At 41.7% G+C, this 22084-nt stretch overlaps 1 protein-coding gene across 1 annotated transcript in view; it reads left to right on the top strand.

The window, feature by feature from the left end:
- IGSF5 (immunoglobulin superfamily member 5) overlaps positions 1–22084 on the top strand; it is a 77378-nt gene that overhangs the window by 8570 nt on the left and 46724 nt on the right. Inside the window, exons 2-3 of the mRNA XM_075543359.1 lie at positions 925–1242; positions 13256–13555. Coding sequence (XP_075399474.1) covers positions 925–1242; positions 13256–13555 — 618 coding nt within the window. The remainder of the gene's footprint in view (positions 1–924; positions 1243–13255; positions 13556–22084) is intronic.

Here is a 22084-nt window from a genome sequence, read left to right as displayed (position 1 = left end):
GTGCTGGAGCAGCTGTGTGGAGACGCCCCCACCAGCACTAAGAAGCTTACACATTCACCGATTCGGCCTTCCTCCTGCGGTCGGCATCATAGTGTGTGTTTTATGAGATGGAGGAGGACTTTGTAGATTGGTGTTGGACATATGGGTGAATGTTGGGCTTGTGGGCTTGGGCAGCACTGGGTTGGGATGTTTTCTTGATGTGCACTTACCCTTTATATAAAACTCTCTCTTATCCATATGGGTTTCTGTGGATTGGTTTCTCTAAAGGACCCAGACTCACACAGCAGGTGAAGTGGTAATGTGTATCAGCTTTGTCCCTCCCCAGAAATTTTTAGAGCTAGAAGGAGATCCTTTTAGAATTGGCCTTCTGATTTGACCATATAAGTTGATAAGTTGAAGAGGGAGGCAGTAGTTACTTGGAGGCACACTTCCTGTCACACGATAAGATGACCTCTGTGGTGGAATCTATTGTCGGCAGCTATTGCGAAGTGTCTTCCAACTAGAGGGAAGAATATATCAGGCCATAAATTCTAATTTTCCAATGGCTGATTTTCAGAAGTAGATTATCAGAACCCCCCCCCCATCCCCCATCCCTAGTTGATCTCAATCTGGAAGCTCCACTGACACCTGTCCACAATGGTGACACCACTGGTCTTTGAAATCAGGTGGCATAGGTCCCATCATCCCAGCAACACAAAGTTAGGGGGTGGGAAGAAAGATGGTAGAGGGAAAGATGTCCTGGTGGTCCTGGAGGTTTCTGATCTACCAGTGGGTGACCTGGTGTTGGACCAGTAGGACATAGAGTCTGAGTTACTAGGTGAAACTGCAGGGGATCCCAACTGGTCAACCCCGAAGTTTTAAGTTGTACAGTTGGTTTATATTGATTGACTCACTTCTTGGCTTGAAATTTTGTTTGCCTTTTAGCTTCTGGATCCAGCTCTCAAATCCTAGAAGGCCCCAAGAATGCAACAGTGTTGGCGGGCTCAGAGGCTCGCTTCAATTGCACCGTGTCACAGGGCTGGAAGCTCATCATGTGGTCACTAAACAACACAGTGGTCCTGAGCCTCACTCCCAAAGAGCCCATCATCACAAACGAACGTTTCACCTCTGCCAATTATGAAGTGGATGGCAATTTCATCTCTGAGATGATCATCCATGATGTGAAGCTCACAGATGCAGGCCACATCAAATGCAGCCTTCAGAACAGTGACCAGGATGGCTCTGCATTCCTTTCAGTCCAAGGTGTGTATGCAGGTGGAGCCACAAGGGTGAGAGGTGAGGGGGTTGGGGTGGGTGGGGAATCTGGAGCCTATTGTTTTAGATAGAAGACATTCATGTCAGTTGTGAAGACATATATTTTCTATCCTTCAGAATTATGGTCTTGAGGAATGTTTATTGTTGTGTCATTTCTTCTTTCTTTCTCTCTCTCTCTCTCTTTCCTTTCTCCTTTTCTTTTCTTTTACTAAGACTTTCAGAGAAGGATTTTTGTCACTTCCCCATATAATCCATTCCAGTATCTAACAACTCTTGAAAATGTATCCTAGAAGACCTGGTGGTGTAACGGGTTATAAGTTGGACTACTAACCACAAGGATAACAACTCGAAACCACCAGCTACTCTGTTGGAGAAGAATGAGGCTTTCTACTTCCATAAAGATTGACAGTCTCTGAAACCCACCGGGGCAATTCTACCCTGTCCTGTCGGGTCATTATGGGTCAGAATGAACTCAGTGGCAGTGAGTGGTTTTGATTCTGGAATCCTTCAGGTGCCAAATGCAATCACTTTGCTCTGTGTTGGAGTGCCAAATGCAATCACGTTGGAGTCTGGGTGGAGTCTGCGTTGGAGTCTGGGTGGTGCCGATGGTTAAGGAGCTTGGTTACTAACTGAAAGACTGGGATTGGAGGCTTCCTGGATGCCGCTCTGAAGAAAGACCTGGCTAGATCTTTCTGAGAAACCAGCCTCTGAGAATCCCAGGGAGTACATTCTACTCTGACATATGTGGAGCCACTGTGAGTTGGCCTTGACCCATGGCAGACTGGCTTTCTTTGGTTAGATGATAGAGTTGACAGCCATTACCTCTTCTCTAATGTTTCATATGCTGTACTTGACTATATATTTGTTTGTCTTATATCATTTATGACATATAAAGCATTTATGTCATCTAAAGCAGGCTTTTTCTCTTCTCACTAGCTGAATTTCCCCATTATTTCTCTACTTTGCCCCTACCTACAGTACTCTCTATTAGAGGTGTGTGTTTACTCCAAATATCAAGTCTTTTATTGAAAATACAATATAAAGAAAAAATGTAGTAATGGATAAATTTACTTTTTCTCTGTAATGATAATTCCGAGTATCCAATTTTTATTTAAATTTGTGTGATATAGTTAAGGCTACAATGGTATTTTATAAATTGTTTTATGAGGCTATTAGGACTAGTTGAGGTCATGTTACATAGTGAAAAATAAATCAATAAAGAAATTCTCTATAATGCTCATAGAGCTCCTAATTTTTATGACAGTATTCTTTATATATGTGTTTTTGGCTTAAAATTATTTTTTACTCATCAAAGGAACCCTGGTGGCACTGTGAGTTAAGCATGGGCCTACAAATCCTATGGTCTGTAGTCTCAGAAACCATAAGGAATAGTTCTCTGCCCTACAGAGTCTCTGTGAGTCAAAATTAACCTACACAATTGGCTGCAGTCGAGTTGGTTTGGGTTATTTGCTCACTGAGGAGAATATTTCCAAAATTCTGTCTTTATCTGTGCTCCTGAAAAATTGAATTTGTTTACATTGGGTGGAGATAAATGTCTACATTTTATAAATTGCCATGTCTTTACTCTTCTGTGTCTTCAATTTAGTGTGATTTAGTTAGTGGTACAATGATATTTTATAAATGATTAGTGATTTTATGAGGCTCCTTAGGACTGTTGGCCTTGTTTACATGATGAGATTCTTATCACGATCGTTTGCAATATAAGGGAAAGAATAGAATCCAAAATGATGCACTCTGGCTTTGCTTTTATCAGGCAACTCCCTGGGTGTGCCCGGCATGGGTCAATTTCCTCATCATTCAAATGCTCATAAGATTTCTCTGCCCACTTCATAGTTTCATTATAAGGATCAAATAATTTTTAAAATACTGACTAAAAATGATGACTTGGAGATTACAATTTTTTACCTGATTTAGTTTAATAAATATGCAGTTGGAGAACCAGTGTGATAAAGCGGTTAATAGGGCAGACTCAGGAACCTGACAACCCAGGGTCAAGTTCCAGCTTTACTTACTATGTGATCTTAGGAACCCAAGACACTCAATGGGTTAAGCATTGGATTGTGAACATTTAGTAGTTTGTACCACAAGCTGCTTCACAAGAGAAACATAAGACAGTCTACTTCCATCTGGAAAGACATAGAACAGCTCTACGCTGTTATTATTCTGAGTTTGGGTTTTTTGTTATGTTTTTTTTGTATGTGATCTTGTTAAGGTTATGCAATAACTTTGTGCCCTAGTTTCTTCATCTTAGAACTTTTGTTGGAGCAGGTGGCTAGATATATATAAGCTTTTATTTAGAATATCACCTGGCTTATAGAAATTGCTATATAGTCATTCACTGTTACTTATTGTGTTCAAAGCAAGAGTATGCCATTGTGGTTAGTCTTGACGTAGGACATAAAGATGAATGGAGTCCTTGAATGTTGGAATGTTTAATGTATTCAGCTCAGTGGCTAATTGAAAGGTTGGATCTTCAAGTCAACACTGAGGCTCCTAGAAACTATTAAAACTCTGAGGTAGCACAGTTCTAATCTGACATACACTCCCCCACCCTTAAATTGAATAAAAATGATACAGTCCTTGGCCCCCAAAACTTTAGAAGAAGATGGATAAGAGAAGTACAAAATAATCCTGGTACATTTGTTGAATGACACAAAAGAGACCCCAGATTTACATATAATTTATAGAGGCACAGTTATCCCGTATTAAACATGGCAACATCAAGACCAAGTCAAAGGCAAAGATAATTCATCTAGATGAAGGAGACTGTGGAGATAGGCCACAGTGGTGTCCCTGGATATACAGAAAACTGACCACTTAAAAAGGACATGATAACATAAGGAAAGCTGTCACAAAAGCATGTTTGGGGTCAGGTCAATATATTATAGTTGCAGGCAGAGCCACATAAACAGGAATGGGACCATGATTGGCATGTGTACATGTGCAAGTTAGTAGAACTTACAAGATTGGTTCAGGGGTTCTCCAACCAAGGCAGTCAGGATATGACTCATGATATATTCGAACAAGTCCCTAAGGGCTAGATTGCCACTCTCTTGGATGGCTAGAGTGCATGCTGCCCGAGAGCAAGACTATTCACCGTGCTAACAGAAAGAATTCAGTGGCTCTGGGGAAATGACCTCTGTGGCCGTTAGGAGCCCTATGTGGACAGTAGACTGTGTGGCAGCTTGCTGCAGCCATCCTCTTCTCTGGTGTCTCTTCCACTGCATAGCCCACCTCCATTGCGCTGCGGTGTACACACAATAGCAACACAGTGAAACAGGAATCTCCATCTAAACGGTGGCTTTCAAAATGTGTTTTACTTATTGAAAATTTCTCCCTTTGGCTTTTGTGATTTTGGTGTATTTTCATAGTTTTCATTTCATTCCTTGTTCTCTTCTACTTCCTCCTCCCATGTGCCCCTACCCCCCTGGGAATATGCACACCTCCCAAGGCAAACTCACCTATACCATGATTATATTCTTTTTTTTTTAACATTTTATTAGGGGCTCATACAACTCTTATCACAATCCATACATATACATACATCAATTGTATAAAACACATCTGTACATTCTTTGCCCTAATCATTTTCTTTCTTTTTCTTTTTTTACATTTTATTAGGGGCTCATACAACTCTTATCACAATCCACACATATACATACATCAATTGTATAAAGCACATCCATACATTCCTTTCCCTAATCACTCTCAAAGCATTTGCTTTCCACTTAAGCCCTCCGCGTCAGGTCCTCTTTTTTCCCTCCTCCCTCCCCGCTCCCCCCTCTCTCATGAGCCCTTGATAATTTATAGATTGTTATTTTGTCATATCTTGCCCGATCCAGAGTCTCCCTCCCCCACCTTTTCTGGCATCCATCTCCCATTAACCAGTTTTTTTCTGTTACTCTGAGAGCAGATACATACTCATGCCCATGCTGACATAGCAACAGGAGTGTACAGCATCTACACCCAAGCCATATTCCTGTCTTGCTTATCCTTCTCTATCCTACACATTCAAAATTTTTTGTTATTCTCTTTATTCTTGTATCTTCTTCCCCTCTGTCTTTTTGTCTGTTAAATGTATATTTACACAAATCCTCTTCTTTGGGACTGATTATTTGTTTACACTTTTCTCATGCAACACCAATTATCACTTTCTCCACTTGCTCTGCTTTTCCTTATGAACGATGTTACTATGGCACCTATGAATTATTATCACACCTCTGAAAATACATTTACCCATTTTTAAAAATAAATCTTTTGGTCTAATCAGAAGGTCTATTATTACTATTATTATTTTCTTTTCTTTATTCTTCTCCTGCTTACGTGTCTCTTTTTTGTCTCCATTCCCCCACTGTATGTGTTATGGCTCTTGTTAGACCTCCCCCACATCATAGGCAACTACCCCTATAAGACCTAGCAGCTCACAAACCACCAATAACTGCACCTCGATGCCATAGAAACAGCAGCCTGTCACAGTGCACCCCCCCCCCAACAATCAAGAAAAGCAAACAAAAATAACTTAAAATTACCCAAACCCAATGGAAGACTCTGAAAAAGAGGCCCTGGAGTTGCCAGAAATATAAATAAGAAGATGATAAATAAGAAGTATCCAGAGATGTGGGAAATACTCATGAGAATGCCATAAAGATTTGAAAACTAGGAACTTTACATCGAAAGAGATCCCAGAAGGTTAATAAGGTTACAGAAGTAAGCATCATGTTAATAGGTGAGAAATAGAAGGAAAAGAAAGTGATAGCAGCAGGCTAAATACATTTGCTCAGATGACAACCAACAAGAGAAACAAACAACAAAAAGGCTAAGGAACCCAGTGAAAGCCTGAGAATGATGTGGGACATTACCAAGAGAACCAACCTGTGTCTCAACTGGATCCTGAACAAGAAAACAAAACAAAATAAAATACAGAGAAAATAGTATGAGAGATTACAGAATAAAATTTAGCTAACATCACTAAAGAAGATGAAATAACTCATCAAGAAGCGGAGAGAACTCCAAATAGCAGGAATCTCAAAAGAGAAACATTGTGACTAGTCACAATCAAATTCTACAATTTCAAGAACAGAGAGAATCCTGAGGGCAGCTAAGGGAAATAAAGAAAAATCACCTACAAGGGAAAATTGGCAACACTGTGCAGGCCAAAGGACAATGGAGTGACGTATATCAAATTCTGAGAGGGTGGGGAAAAAAAGCGAACCAAGAATCCTATACCAGCACAATTATCCCTCAAATATGAAAATATAAAAATATTTCTAGACAAGAAAAAAATTAAGAAAGTAGTAAAAACACAACTAGTGTTACGAACAAAATTTATGGATCACTATGGACAGAGAATTATCAACAGTGGCAGACAAACTTGACAGTATCATACAGGACAATATCACCCAGAAACCAATACAGTGCAGACATCACTCAAAGCAGCACAGCCTTACAGGAGGAACAGAGACACAATAAACACACACACACACACACACACAGAGCAAAAAGACAGCAATGAACTCCTATAGATCAGTAATGACAGTGGATATAAAAGGATTAAATGCATAATGAAAAGGCAGAGAGTAGCAGACCGGATTAGAAAACAAGACCCAGTCTTCAAGACGCCTACAAGAGATACACCTTAAACACAAAGACAAGAATAGACTAGAATTCAAAGTATGAAGAAAAATTTACCAAGCTAATGGTAATCAAATAAGCATGAATGGCAATAGTACTCTCTGATAAAATAGACTTCAAGGCAAGTAGCATAATGAGAGACATGAATGGACACTATGCAATGATTAAAGGAACAATACGTTGTCCTATATTTTATTTTGTTTTGGATAGTTTTCCTTCTTTTCTTGGTATATATATATTTTTCTATATGTAATCCAGGAGAGATACATCTATAAATAGTAAATAGATTAACAATATTTCAGGATTATGACGGGAAGTGAGGGAGGCAGACGGGAAGCTAATCATAAAGTGTGCAAGGAAGAGGAAAATATTCTACAATTGGTCGTAGTTATGATCACACAATTCTTTAATATGTTTAAACTATTGAATTGTATGATATATGAATTAGAAGTATAAAAATGTTAACTTTTTTTAAGAAAAAAGAAATAATTCATTGAAGGTTTAATGTATGCGAGAGACAAAATGAATTTAGAGATTCCATTGTGTAAATCATAGACTTCTGCGAAGTTAGTGCTAAGAATTTATACTGTAATGCAGTGGAAATGGTGGCAAGGGCAATGGGAGAAAGACAAAGCTTAGGTTCATAATGGGAAAGGCAATGAGAGAATCAAGAAAGCCTTCCTGGGAGACTGAGTAGAGAAGGCACCATTTGAAATTTGTCCACGTGATTGCAGAATATTCCGTCAAATGGGAAAGGGAGAGACCATGCTTGGATCTGGGAAATGCACGGTCAGAGGCATGGCTTCATAGTGCTGTGCTTATATCAGAGCAAATCTGTTAATCCGTGTGATTGGTTTTGTAGCATCTTTCCCCAAATCCATAAGTCTAAAAAGTCATACAAATAGCCCTTTTGATATAATGGTAATTATTATAGCTTTCTCTCGTAGTACAGATTGCAAAACAAGCATCGGGGACGTAAAGTCTCCTCCAAGGTGACACAGAAAGAACTGTTAGTCTGCGCAGACTCTATTTTATCCTGGTCCCATGGCTTGAATGACCTTTTGTACTTAGTGGAATAGATGCTCTGGACTGTGGTGGGGAGGGGAGATAAAAGACTCTTGACAGAGGAAGAAGCATCCCCACACACTTTAATGAGTGATACAGGATCCTGTCCTTAAGGTATTGACAAACAAAACTAAGGAAGTTTATATAACTGGTTGGTGGTTTGAGTACACCTGAGACCCCTACGGAGCACAGTTCTACTTAGACCCACAAGGGGTTGGCCAGGGTTCAGGGCTTTCTCGAGAACAACTGGTTAGTTCATTGCATCTGGGATTTCGGAGTACCCTTCAGATCCACTTGTGGTGAGTTTTATCTTCAATGTCAAAACTGTTTTCCTTAAAATACTAAAAGATTCAAGTTGCCTTTTTCACATTCATTCTTCCAGTGCACAGAGGAACCTTCTGCTCTACCCTGGGAAGATCCACATAACTCAGTGAACTCAGTCATTTTCCAAAGGACTAATCTACAATGATACAGAATCATGCAAATGTACTGAGCCAATCAAGCTCTCAGACAGAGCAGTGGATTTAAATTTAGCAGAGCATGAAAGCCTTTTGGTAATGCTTCCGATTTCCATGATGCAACGCTTCTTTAAGAAACCACCACTTGCCCAGTTTCTGTGAAGCATCAAGAAGAATACCCATGATTATCTGAATGGCTCTGAAGTATTCCTCACTGTTTCCACTACACATTTTGTGATATCAGATTTTCCTTATATACTTCGAATAAAAGACTATGGTTGCAACAGAGTGAATGAAGAAACAGATGTGAGCATTGAGCCAGATGTGAAAGGGATGAGCATAGCTCTTTATTTGCATAAAATAATGTTGCTTCTCTTACTAAATATTTTTGGTTTAAAATTTTAATTATTTTTCATAAAATATCTTCTGTGTTGACATGTAATGAGGTCATGCTATTTTTCAAATCATTTTATTGGGGGATCATACAACTCATCACAATCTATAATACATTAATTGTGTAAAGCACATGTGTACATTCATTGCCCTCATCATTCTCAAAACATTTGCTCTCCACTTAAGCCCTGGCATCAGTTCCTCATTTCCCCCCTCCCTCCCCAATACCCCCTCCCTCCAGAACCTTTGATAATTTATAAATTATTATTTTGTCATATCTTACACTGTCTGACGTCTCCCTTCACCCACTTTTCTGTTGTCTATCCCCCAGGGACGAGGTTATATGTAGATCTTAGTAATCAGTTGGTTCCCCCTTTCCAACCCACCCTCCAGGTATCACCACTCTCACCACTGGTCCTGAAGGGATCATCTGTCCTGGATTCCCTGTGTTTCCAGTTCCTATATGTACCAGTGTACATCTTCTGGTCTAGTCAGATTTGTAAGGTAGAATTGGGATCATGATATTGGGGGGGGGGGCATGCGGGGGAGAGAAAGCATTTAGGAACTAGAGAAAAGTTATATGTTTCATCATTGCTACACCACACATTGACTAGTTCATCTCCTCCCAGTGACCCTTCTGTAAGGGGATGTCCGGTTGCCTACAGATCGGTCTTGGGTCCCCAAGCTGCACTCCCCTCATTCACAATGCTTTGATTTTTTGTTCTTTGATTCATGATACCTGATCCCAATGACACCTCATGATCACACAGGCTGGTGTGCTTCTTTCATGCGGGCTTTGTTGCTTCTGAACTAGATAGCTGCTTGATTATCTTCAAGCCTTTAAGATCCCAGATGCTATATCTCTTGATAGCCGGGCACCATCAGCTTTCTTCACCACATTTGCTTATGCACCCATTTGTTCTCAGTGATCATGTCGGGAAGGTGAGCATCATGAAATGCCAGTTTTATAGAATAAAGTATTCTTTTATTGAGGGAGTACTTGAGTGGAGGCCCAAAGTCCACCTGCTACCTTAATACTAAGCCTATAAATATATGCACATAGATCTATTAACCCATCCTTATAAATAAATATATTTACATATATACATGCCTTTATTTAGACCTCTACAAATGCCCTTTGCCTCCTAGCTATTTCCTCTATTTCCTTTTAATTTCCTCTTGTCCCACTATCATGCTCAGCCTTCATTTTGGGTTTCAGTAATTCCTCTCGGTTACATTACCCTTGATCACGCTCTATTGTCATGAGTGGTGCGATCAATAATTACTTAACACTTTTAGACATTTTTGAATGCTCAGTTTATTCACTGAAAATACACATCAAACAATCTAAAAATAACTCAAACTACTAAGGATAAAGATATTGAAGCAAATATGAGTATAGGGTCATAATAACAGCACTCTTCACATATATTATTCTAGCATCATAGTCCCAACAAGTATTGCCTTCATCGGTGTACTCACCCTGGGTAGAGTTGGAGAGAACAGGAGTTTATGTCCTTGGTTCCTAGCTCTCCAAAAAGTCATTGTCTCCACCCAGGTTTAAATGGATAGCCTGGCTGTCTCTTTGACGTCTTCACTGTCCCAGTCAAGTCTTAGCGGGTTTCTCCACACTTTTTTTGGCTGGCTTTTGGGCATTGGTCAGGTCTCAGCCAAGTCTTATCAGTGTTCCCTACACTTCTCTGGTGGCTCCTTTGATCAGCTGTTGGTTCTTGACGAGGGTCCAACTTCTTGGCTAGGCCCTATGTCACACTTTATTTCTTCTCTAAAGTGGAGTTTCTTGTGTTTGTTTCTTTTGAGGTGACTCAACGTCTTTCAAGGTAGTTCAACGTCTTTCAAGGGAGTTCTTTGGTGCTCTCATCACCTACCAGGCCTCCTACATCCTCCTCACTACCGATTTGGATCACTTGTTGTTCCCTTGTCCCTGGGTTTGTTAACACCACATCCTTTCCCTCAACCTCCCTTTCTGCCATGTCCCCCTGGAACTGTCAGTTGTTTTCTCCTCCAGATTGTACATCCAGCCTATCTTATTTAGACAGACCTCCTGAGATAATAATATCCACAAAAACAAAACAAAGCAACAAAAGAAAATAAAACAACAACAAAATCCAGTGACAAAGCAACAATAAGAAAGAAAAGCCTTCAGTTAGTTCAAAGACTGTTTGTTGGCCTTTAGGAGTGTTTTCTGGTTGAGTCTGATGGGGTGCCAAGCTCTGGCCCCAAAATCGATTTTTGGTATTCCCTGGGGACTTGTTGCTCTGTTCCCCTTGCTGTTCTGTTGCACACCCTTAGTGTTTTGCCTCAGTGTGGTGGGATCAGATTGGGCGCAATTCCTTCACTGTGTCTCCAGTGTTGTCCCTTGTAAAGCTATGGGTCAGTGAGGGATGTTGTGTCTCATAGTGGTGGGGAGCCTTCAGGAGGTCATTCTATTTTTAAAAATATTTTAAAACAGGCAAATATTTACAGTTTTCATTTTAATTTCAAATAGGATCTCTATTGATAGATGTAGCCCACATAAATAAAAGATTTTAGGGGTCCTCAATGATTTTTATGAGTTTGAAGAGGTCCTGAAATGGTAACATTTTAATAGTAAATCATTGATTTATTCAATTATCTCAATTGATAGGTAGAAAATTGAGGTGGAAAAAAGAAACAATGACATGCCTAAGGAAATCGTAATTTTGCCGCTGAGGCAGCACTGAAAAATTAGCTGATTTTTCATTCGGTATTCTTTTGATTATGTTATGTATCAAGAAGCTTTAGAACATTTTAAATTTAATATATTACTATATGTGTCTCTGTGGATATATCTTTAGTAGGGTTAACCCTCAGATTATTTGATGAGTTCTGGCCATAAGAGTTCTTTCTAGATGGACTATCTACAGTGTGAATGTTGAAATATGTAGGAGATTTCTGAATAAAAAAACTTTCCAATAATTTATCTGAGTAAGATATGATAGAGCTTAGTTATATATGATTAGATTTTGATTTAATTTGTAACTAAAAAAAACCACTTTAAGACATTGTCTAAGAGAGAGTTTTATATAAAGGTTAAGTGCACATCAGGAAAACATCCCAACCCAGTTTTGCCCAAGCCCACAAGTCCAACATTAACCCATATGTCCAACACCAATACACAAAGTCTTCCTCCATCTCACAAAACAGATGCAATGATGCCGACTGTAGGAGGAAAACCGAGTCAGTGAAGGTGTAAGCATCTCAGTGCTGGCAGGGGTCTCCACTCGGGTGCTCCAGCACCCAGGGCTGCATCGGGGTAGGTCCATGTGGCTTCTCCTCAGGGATGTCTTGCAGGAAGTGAGCCTTGCAAGCTAAAGCAGGGAACTGGCTAAGGCAGCTGCACCCTGGTCTGACCAACAGAAAGCACGAGACCCGAGAACTCGAAAGGCGAGGTTCACTGAGCCATTTATCCCTCCGCCTTTCAATTAATCCACATGTGTTTATGAGCCAGGTTGGTATAGTAAACTAACTACCTCAGACATCATTGCAATAAGTTATGTTGTTGTATGTGCTTTATTTTAATGCATGACTTGATAGATATAGGCAGAGATGGACAGACAGCTAGAGAAATCCTAGCAAATACTCCTGCATGGTGCAAAAAGTTGTTTGTCTGCTCAGTGGAAGGTTGGAGGTTGGAGTGTAGCCAGAGGTACCTCAGCAGAAATTCCGGGTGATCTACTTGTAAAAAGCCAGCCATTGAAACCCCTAGGGAATACCGCTCTGCTCTGATGAGCGAGGGGTCACCAGGAGCCAGAGTTGACTCTATAGCGAGTGGTTTAACCAAATGCCGGGAAGGGATTCTTTTCCATGAGGTTCTGGGCTAAATTACCATGACATTGAAGAGAACAGAAGGGTTGACTTCACAGGACAGTCTGATGGAATTTGCAATTCTGCTTCAGTGATTGTGTAGCCCCTATTGCATGTTCCCTCTGGCTCCAGATTTTTCGCTCTTTCATTTTTTCCATCATTGTGTGTGATGATGGAGCACTCTCACTCTTTCCAGTGAAATCACCCACTGCCATCAGGCTGGTTCTGACTCTGAGTGACGCTAAAGGACAGAGTCCTCAGGGTTTCTGAGACTATATATTTTTTGTGGGACCAGACAGTCTCACTTTTCTCCAAAGAAACATCTGGCAGGTTTGAACCATACTTTGTGGTTAGCGGTCCAATTCATATCCCACAGCACCACCAGGGTTTCTCCCAGGAAATTGGCCAGTGTAAGTAAAGAGACACGTAAAACCTGTGTGAAGGCTTCCAAATGACATTCACACCCTCTCTCAACTGGGGAAGATGTCTCTCGTGAAATATTATTTGAAGAAACAAAAGGAAACAAGAACACCTGGAACTGCGAGGGATAATTATTTCTTCAGAATGTTTCTTTCTTTTTTCTTCTCCAGTTATGGGACAGTTGTTCATCCCCAGTGGCGATCTGGAAGTCACTGAGGATGAGCCCCGCAATGTAACTTGTCTCGCAGTGGGCTGGGTTCCACTCCCAGATATTGTCTGGGAGATCAATGTTCCAGTAAGCCATTCCAGCTATTCCTCCTTCCCGGAGCCTGACAACCCCCAAAGTGCAATGAGCATCCTCACACTCACTCCCAAAGGCAACGGGACCTTGACTTGCGTGGCAAATGCCAAGGGTCTGCAAGCCCACATGTCTGCTGCTGTAAACCTTACTGTGGTTGAACCTTCCTTGGGTAAGTGGATCTTTCTTACTTTCTATAAGATACATGAATATTTCATGCTCTTTATTTTATATGTCATGCTCCTTAATCAACAATGTGGAAGAAAATTGTACAGTGACATTGATTTCAGTTAGAAGTGGTAATGAGGGCAAATTACCTGTACTGTCAGTTTTATGACTCTGTAATTTCATATGCTTTTAAAATTCCATCTTTTGATTCTCCATTTTCTACTTACATATAATAACCATGAAAAGTCTCACCAGTTCTTTATCACAAAATAGCATCAATTTCAGGGACAAACATTTGGATCAAGATGTTTTTCTACAGCTTTTCGTCATTGCCCTCGTTTCAGGCAGTCCCCTAGGTCAATATGGAACAAGTCTTTCTAATATTTGAGGAGTAGTCTTCAATCCTCTAGGATTTCTTCTAATCTTAGGGGAATTGGAATGTATCTTGTCTTAACCCAGTAAGTCTACAGTGTGTTTGAAAGGATCAAGTGGATTTTAATATTATCTTGCCTGAATAAGTTGAATGAATTTAATGCTTAGATCCCCAAGAGTCTGTTCTGGATCTTTGACATAGTGAAAACTAAGCATACATTGTCTGCAGAGACTGTTGAGGTTATGGTATCCCTGGCTCAACTAGAAGGTTGGTTTATATTGTAGGGCTGCAGTGAGTGCTGGAGGGTGGTCTAAAGAAATACTGTCTTGGTCTTACAGCTGGGTGGTGGAGAGCTGGGCGTAGAACCTGGGAAAGGCTCCTTCTCTCGTTGTCCAAAGCTCTTCCCAATATAGAAACTACGTAAGATTTTTCAAAGTTACAATCGAATCAAAATGCAGTTGATTCTTGGTACTCTTGGTAGTTATGTGAACATTGGATTAGCTCATACTAGTTCACTTCTCCAGAGGAAATACAAGGGTAACCTCCCCTGTGGGGCTCCGACTATGCCATTTTCGCCACCCTATCAGCACATAAACTTGTTTTTGTGTTTCTGCTTACAAGACACCTTATTTAACACATATGTTGTTGACTCATTAGCACTGTACTCATGGACGGCGGTACTATAACTTGTGCCTGAATGTACTATCTTCCACATACAAACACTGGTTATCACATGCACACTATGCATGGGGCCAAAAAAAACCCCAAAATTAAAATGTGGGACTACATAGACACATAAAAATCCTTGTGAGGATGATGCAGGACTGGGTGGTGTTTCTTTCTGTTGCATGGTCGTTATGAATCAGACCTGCCTCGATAGCACCTAATAACACCACAGCATAGAGCATGGGAAGAATACATGTTTGGATTATGCGAACTCAACCAAGAAGACAGAGGGTTACACTGACTGACTAGAACTGGGGACACACGCACCAGCCAACTCAAATGGTTTGTCTCTGACCCTGTACACGGAAGACAACAAAGGTGCCCAGGATCTAGGTTATAAATAAATTCTCTTAAATGGTTCTTACTCAAAAATATGGAACCTGTGAATAATTAAGATTATAATCACAACAACCAAGTAAACAGTTGTAGTAACCAGTTCAATAAAATAGCAAGTGTTCTATACTTTTCTAACCATTGTTTCAACTACTTACCAATACACCTACAGACCAACATGAATAGGAGTGATTGCTCTTCGTATCTTCATGGTAAGGAGATGAAGGAATACTGCGTTTGAGATTTGCTTACATCCATAGAGTTAATAGATGGCAGAAGGCAGCCCTTGTGATCTGGATTGAGTCCGTCCATGCATTTACTGTGTCCACCATTGATGGGCATGTGAGTAGCCACTTGGAAGGGGTTGCCATGAATCTATGAAAGCTACACAGAGCCTAACCTGCTGTAAGTCTCAACAGTTTGGGACCTTACACCACAGGGATACTTACTCATGCAACACAAGCTTGATCCCTCCATGCCAATCTTGAGGATTTACGGTACTCAGGTATTCACACACAGGGAGATCTGCTGACAACAGAAATGAGCACATCAGTGAAGACATGTTTAAGGTAGAAGATAGACTGATGGGCCTGGGAGGAGCTGGGGGCCACACGTCCTATCCACGTGGACTGAGAGGCTGACGCCAGTCCTGGTGGGTTGTTGCCAAGGGAATGTGGAACCCGCACTGCCAGATATTCCAGTTTTTCAAGAAGCTGGAAATATTGATGTACAATATTACGCTCCTGACTTCTAAACGTTGGCACCTAAGCCAACATTTCTGTCACTCTGCAGGCCAGGAAGAACAACAAGGGCTTGGCAGCTCCCAATTGCCCAACTCTGCTTAAAGCCTCTTTTTGAGACATTGGGTCTTAGAAAACAGTGAAACGGTACAACAGGGTAAACATTTATCTCAAAGAGAAGTAACTCTCAACCACTTTTTCTTTCTTTCTAAACTCAGTGGCGCAACACCAAAGACAAGGGTTTCTCACCCTTTTCTCTCATTGGAATGTTCTGAGAGGTCTTTGGTTCTGGAATACTAAAGAGCCATAGATTGAGGCACTTGGGGTGGCCTTTGCCTCATCTATTTATTGCTCGCAGGCCTGTATCGGTGTATCTGTGCCTGGGGTGGCCCAGGGGGCAGCTACTCCAGAGAAGTTTAGACTCAGTTTCTGTGGCTCTCAAGGCTTTTGAGGTTAATGATACAGAATGTTTTGGTGCTTTGATTTTAAGTCAAGGTGAATTTTTTCCTTAGCTCATCCATCATCTCAAGACTTAACATGAAGATGAAGCTAGCATTCCAACATAGCTTTCTCGTCTCAGCTTATTATTTTGAATGAGTAAACATCATCAGGAAAGTAACAAGAATGGAACAGTGAATGTCTATATATCTTCACACCAATGATCAGTTGCTGTTGTGTCGATTCTCATTCTTGGTGATCCCATATGTGTCCCTTGGTGGTACCAGTAGTTAATGCTCTCAGCTGCTGACCAGAAATTTGATAGCCATCCGAGGTGCTGCCAAAGAACTGCCTGGCAGTCTCCTTAAAAAAAAAATCAGTCATTAAATATTCCGTGTAACACAGTTCTATTTTGCCACACATGGATCTCCATTAGTCACGATACTTTTCTCTCAAATGCTAACACTTTGCTAGTTTTGCTGTCTCTCAGCTTTGCTTTAGTTCCCTATGGAAGCATTTGGTAGCTATTTGGAGGCACTACAATGCTTTATCCCTAAACCCTTAAGCATGTACTATATATTAAAAACAAGTCCACTCTCAATAAGCCCAACGAGACTGAGAGGAAATTTAACATTCTACAACACTCTTTAAATGATACCTAATTATATGTGGCTGTTGAGTGACCATTCTTTGTCCCAACTGTCTCTCACGTCACACCTTTTTTACCTATTGCTAAATCATGGTCTGAGTCATTTGTTTCTACAGGGTTTTATAGTGCTTTTATGCTTCTATCATTCTGTGCTAGTCCAGGTTGACTAGGTGAACAATTTTAGACATTCATGTGCATAAAAGTGTTTTATATCAAAGAGCAATTATATATTGAGAAAACATCCCAGCCTAGTCCAGATCAAGTCTATAAATCCGATATTATCCCATATGTTGTTACTAGTCCATGAATTCCAGATCAAGTCCATAAGTTCAATATTAACCCATATATCAATACTAGTCCACAAATTCCACTTTAGACTAATGCAGTCATGCACTGACACTGAAGTGGTAGAAGCAGCCCGGCCCTGGCGTAGGTCTCCAACTTTGAGGCTCTGGCTGCCATCAGCCTGTCTCCATGTGGCTTGTCAGCAAGAATGTCTCTGAGAGAGTGAGTCTGTGTCCCACCTTCAAAGAGCTATTTATCTCCTTAGCGCCTCCAAATAAGGTCATCAGGCTGTGACCTGATTGACAAGCTAAACTTCACCCCTTCACTCTCAAGTCTCAAATTGACCACAGAGTATGTAACTACCATGCTTTCTTTCTATATTTATTAGTTCACACTCTTCTGTAAAGACGTGTCTTCCCAGTCCTTTGATTCCCTTTCTCGCCTCTTCTTTCCTTTCTTTCTTCTTCCCTTTCCTCTTCCACACTTTCTGTCTGGATTTTCAATACATTATAATCTGTGCCTGACGTTGCTAATTTGAATTACTCAAATGACTCCAGATTTGGCCAATGGGAATCCCTTCAAGCTTGATCTTGTGTCCTTTTGACAAAACCCAGAGTTTTTGAGCACTTGGTGAAAACAAGATCTTCCAAACTCACACAATGCTTTCCCCATCTCAGCCTGAGGTTCCTGGAGGCGCAAAAGTTGTTGTTCCACTACTAACCCAAGGCTGGTGGTTTGAAACCCATCCACAGCTTTGTGGAAACAAGCTCTGATTGTCTGCTTCCATAAAGACCCCAATCAAAAAAACCCTATGGATCTTGGGCCATATCTTTAACACATGGGGTCCACATGAGCCTGACATGACATGACAACAACAATTCCATGTTTTGTCCCAATGTGGACTCAATCATTTCTCCAAGGAGCAGACATAGCTTGTCTATAACCACACGTCCCCCCTACCTACTCCCCCCAATGTTTGATAATTGCTTTAAGCCATTCTATTTTTATGAAAGACCTACTGTATATACTCGAGTATAAGCCAACCCGAATATCAGCCAAGGTACCTAATTTTATCACAAAACTGCATTAAAAATGTGCTGAAAAGCTCAGCTTATACGTGAGTATATATGGTACATTAGGATATGGGTTTTTTTCCCCCCCTAACCCAAAGGAATCTCTGTCTCTCTCTCTCTCTCTCTCTCTCTCTCTCTCACACACACACACACACACACACACACACACTCAGGGGGAAAAGGAAGACTAGGATTCCACGCTTGTTGTGCAGCACGCTGTCAAAGAGGCAGCGCACACCCAGCACCCTGAGGGGCAGTGCCCAGCTCATCTCCCAGGAGAGCATGCTGCTTCTCTGCATCCTCTTGCCACCACTGCATTGAATTGTGTTTGCAAAACATAGAGGCTAGTGTTATTTTAGATTTTGTGCATCACTTGGTATGGTTTGTAAGGTTATTTTGATGGGGGTAGTGCTCAGAATTTTTTCCGCATAGAGATGAATGGTAATTGTGTCTTGGATTTGGCCTTAAGACAGGCTTCCTAGGAACCCTGAACATGTAGATAGCAGGAGAAACCTGTGCATAGATATGATCCACCGTGGTCCAGGTTTTGAAAGAGAAGATTCCCAAGAATTGTGTTAGTCTCAGAAGACATGAAACTGACCGCTGTACCTCCCATCTTAACAAGGTGACTGTGCAACCAGGCTGCTAGAGATTAGCTTGCCTGTGGTTGATTCCTTTTGTAGGGAAGGGTAAGGAGCACTTAACTTCTCTGGATTGATTTGATTCCTCTGAATTCTTCTTGGATGAGGAGTAGTGAAGTGAGCGGGCTTAATGACGGCAGCTGGGACGGGAGCACCCTGGCGAGCAGGGCACAGTGGGTGCGCCGCAATGAGTCGTACTTTATTGGGCTCATTAGGAAAAGGGTAATTTGTTTCTAAATTATTCATCAAGATCCTGAGCAGCTGGTGGCTGGCTGCATGGTGTGTGTTTTGTGCAAGTGTAAGTAGCTGCAGACCTCATTATGGCCTTGGCCGGCGGTGTTCGCAGGAGGAGCTGCTGAGCACAGCCAGGTTTGCAGAGAACGGAGAATTAATGAGGCTGCACCATGGCAGGCTCCCTCACACGGCCCCGAGAAGCATCCGTCCTGCCATAACTGTTTCCTCCAAGTGCAAGGAATTCATTTCCAATGCAGACCCGTTCCCTTTAAGGCATGCAGAGAATGGTGAATGTGGCCTAGAGACCTGAGGACATATGAACAGCTTCTAGAATCTAGTGACTGCCCTTAGAATCTTAATTGAGTGACAAGTGGCAGTAGTGGGGCAGAGAAAAGTGGTGGGGGAGATGAGCCCTTCTTCATTTTGGGTCTTCTGCTCTTGCCCCAAGTCACTGATCTTCGGGAGTCTGTTTCAGGCTTGTGAAATAAGGGAAAAAAGAATAATGCAGAGAAACTCTCTCCGGGATGGGAGTTGGGAGAGAAGTGCTAAACATGAAGCACTAGACTGAAGACATATCCCTCACCCCCCTCAGATACTCTGATCTAATTGGTCTGTATAAGACCAGGAAATTAATTGCAGTTTTTAATTTTATTATGCCAAAATACACATAACATAAACTTTGTCATTGTAACCATCCTCTCCCTTTTTAAGCTTACAATTCTATGACATCACTGTTATGCAAGAATCACTGCCCTCTGCAGTTAACACCCAACAATTCAGGGGTTAAGAGCATTGATCCCGCTTGAAGTTGAAAAACCACTTATAACATTTCATTTCCCCCCAACTTACCTATTGGGCTGCCATGGAACAGAAGCCCCACCAATAACGTCAACAGTAGATTAGCTCATACTTTGTGTGTCATATGTACCACGTCCAGCACTTGTTGGGCAGTTTGTCAGACTGTGGTAATGGCATGCTCCTGTCATGACGAAAGCTGTGTCACTGGTATTTCAAACACCAGCAGGGTCACCCCAAGTGCACAGGCTTCAGCAGAGCTTTCGGACTAAGAGTAGACGACTACAAAGAAGGAATAGGCTGTCCACTGCAGAGGGATTTGCCATGGAAAGCCCTATGGAGAGAATGAACACATGGTTAGTTACTGAAAACCTCATGAACAGGAGCAGAACATGCTAGAAATCGCGTCAGAAGATGAGCCCCTCAGGCCAGAGGCCCTGAAAGCATGAAGAAGAACTGCAGAAGGGCTGCCCTCTCAAAGCAGTGGTTGTTGTTGGAGGTGCTTTTGAGTTGGTTTCAACCCACAGAGACCTTCGCACAACAGAACGACACACTGCCCAGACCTGCGCCATCGTACAACCAATTGTTCCTACGCCTGAGCCCTGTGTCGCAGCCACTGTGTCGATCCAGCTCCTTCAGAAGCATCCTCTATTTGCTGCCCCTCTAATTCACCAAACGTGACATCCTCCAGGGAGTGGTCTCTCCTGACTCTCTGTCCTCAGTAAGTAAGACACAGTGTCACCATCCCTTCCTCTAAGGAGCACTCTGGCCATACTTCTTTAAGACAAACATTCCAACATTTGTCCTTTTAGCAGTCCACGCTCCTTTCAACATTCTTCTCCAGCACCACCATTCAAACGCATCGATTCTTCTTCAATCTTCCTTTTTCAGTGTCCAACTTTCACATACACACGAGGCAATGAATTAAAAATACAATGGCTTGGGTCAGGTGCACCTTAGTTCTCAAAGCAACATCCTTGCTTTTCAGTACTCTAAAGAGGTCTTGTGTAGCAGATGTCTGTTTGTGCTTGCTGTCTAGAAAACAGTTGGGGCCCAGTTTGCTGGCAAAGACTGGGGTCCCTGACCCCTACCTCGGGCAGGGGCACCTGCTGGAGGCCCCAGTTTCACAGCACTCTAGAGGTGCGCGCTGAAGCTGGATTACTGAGTTTGAAGCATTGAGGTCTCAGTAATTTTCCTGTTGTTGTGTTTTCTAGATGGGGAAGTGGGAGGAGTTCCCTTACGTTAGAGCATTTCTCCTTTTTAGGAGCAGTAAAGACCTTCATTCCCAGTGCACCCAGGACCCCGGAAGGGGCCCTGAAGCTAGGGGCTATGATTCTTCCAGTTCTGAACCTGCCAACATTCTACCCTTAGTAGAGACAGCTGGGGAGTTTGGTCCCCAGGCAGTCCACAGGCCTTTCACCCTGATTGAACTCAAGCAGATTAACAGTGACCTGGGCAGTTACTCCGACAAGCCCCAACAGTGCATAGAAAGCTTCCAGCACCTCACTCTAGCCTATGATTTTACTTGGAAGGATGTAATGGTCATACTGGGACAGACTTTGAGAAGGAATGAGTGTTCAAAGGTGCTAGGACGTTTGCAGAGGTGATATATGTGATGAGCGATAAGTACTCAATAGGGGAAACAGGTGCGCCTTTCACTGAATCTGCTTGGGATCATAATGACCCCAAGGACAGGTGGACACGGGAACATTTTCTGGTGTGTATCACAAGTGGACTGAAGTCAGGGAGACAAAAGGCTATTTATTATGCCAACGTGACAGCGATTCACCAGGGACCTGAGAAAGCCCATGGGCTTCTTGGAGTAGTTAAAGGAGGCTTTTGATCTTTTGACTGCTGCTTCAATATACATTGATCATGGATCCAAGAAAGATACAATCTTTGACAACTTCAAACATGATGCTATTACCTATTGGCCAAATTGTGAGGATTTTGGTCTTCTTTACACTGAGTTGTAATCCACACTGAAGGCTGTGATTCTTGATCTCCATCTTCAAGTCTGCCTCCCTTCCAGCATGCAAGGTTGTGTCATCTAAACATTGATGGTCATTAATGAGACATCCTCCAATCCTGATGCCACATTCATCGTCAAATAAGCCAGATTCTTTGGTTAATTGTTCAGCATACAGATTTAAGAAGTATGGTAAGAGTCTACAACCCTGTCTCACATCTTTCCTGATTTTAAACTGTGTAGTAGTCCCTCATTTCCTCCAAAGCAGGGTCTTTCT

Source organism: Tenrec ecaudatus, chromosome 2 (assembly GCF_050624435.1).
Source record: "Tenrec ecaudatus isolate mTenEca1 chromosome 2, mTenEca1.hap1, whole genome shotgun sequence".
NCBI classification, from domain to species: Eukaryota; Metazoa; Chordata; class Mammalia; order Afrosoricida; family Tenrecidae; genus Tenrec; species Tenrec ecaudatus.
The sequence above is the reverse complement of the archived record's forward strand: the minus strand, read 5'-3'. Positions and strand labels throughout refer to the sequence as shown.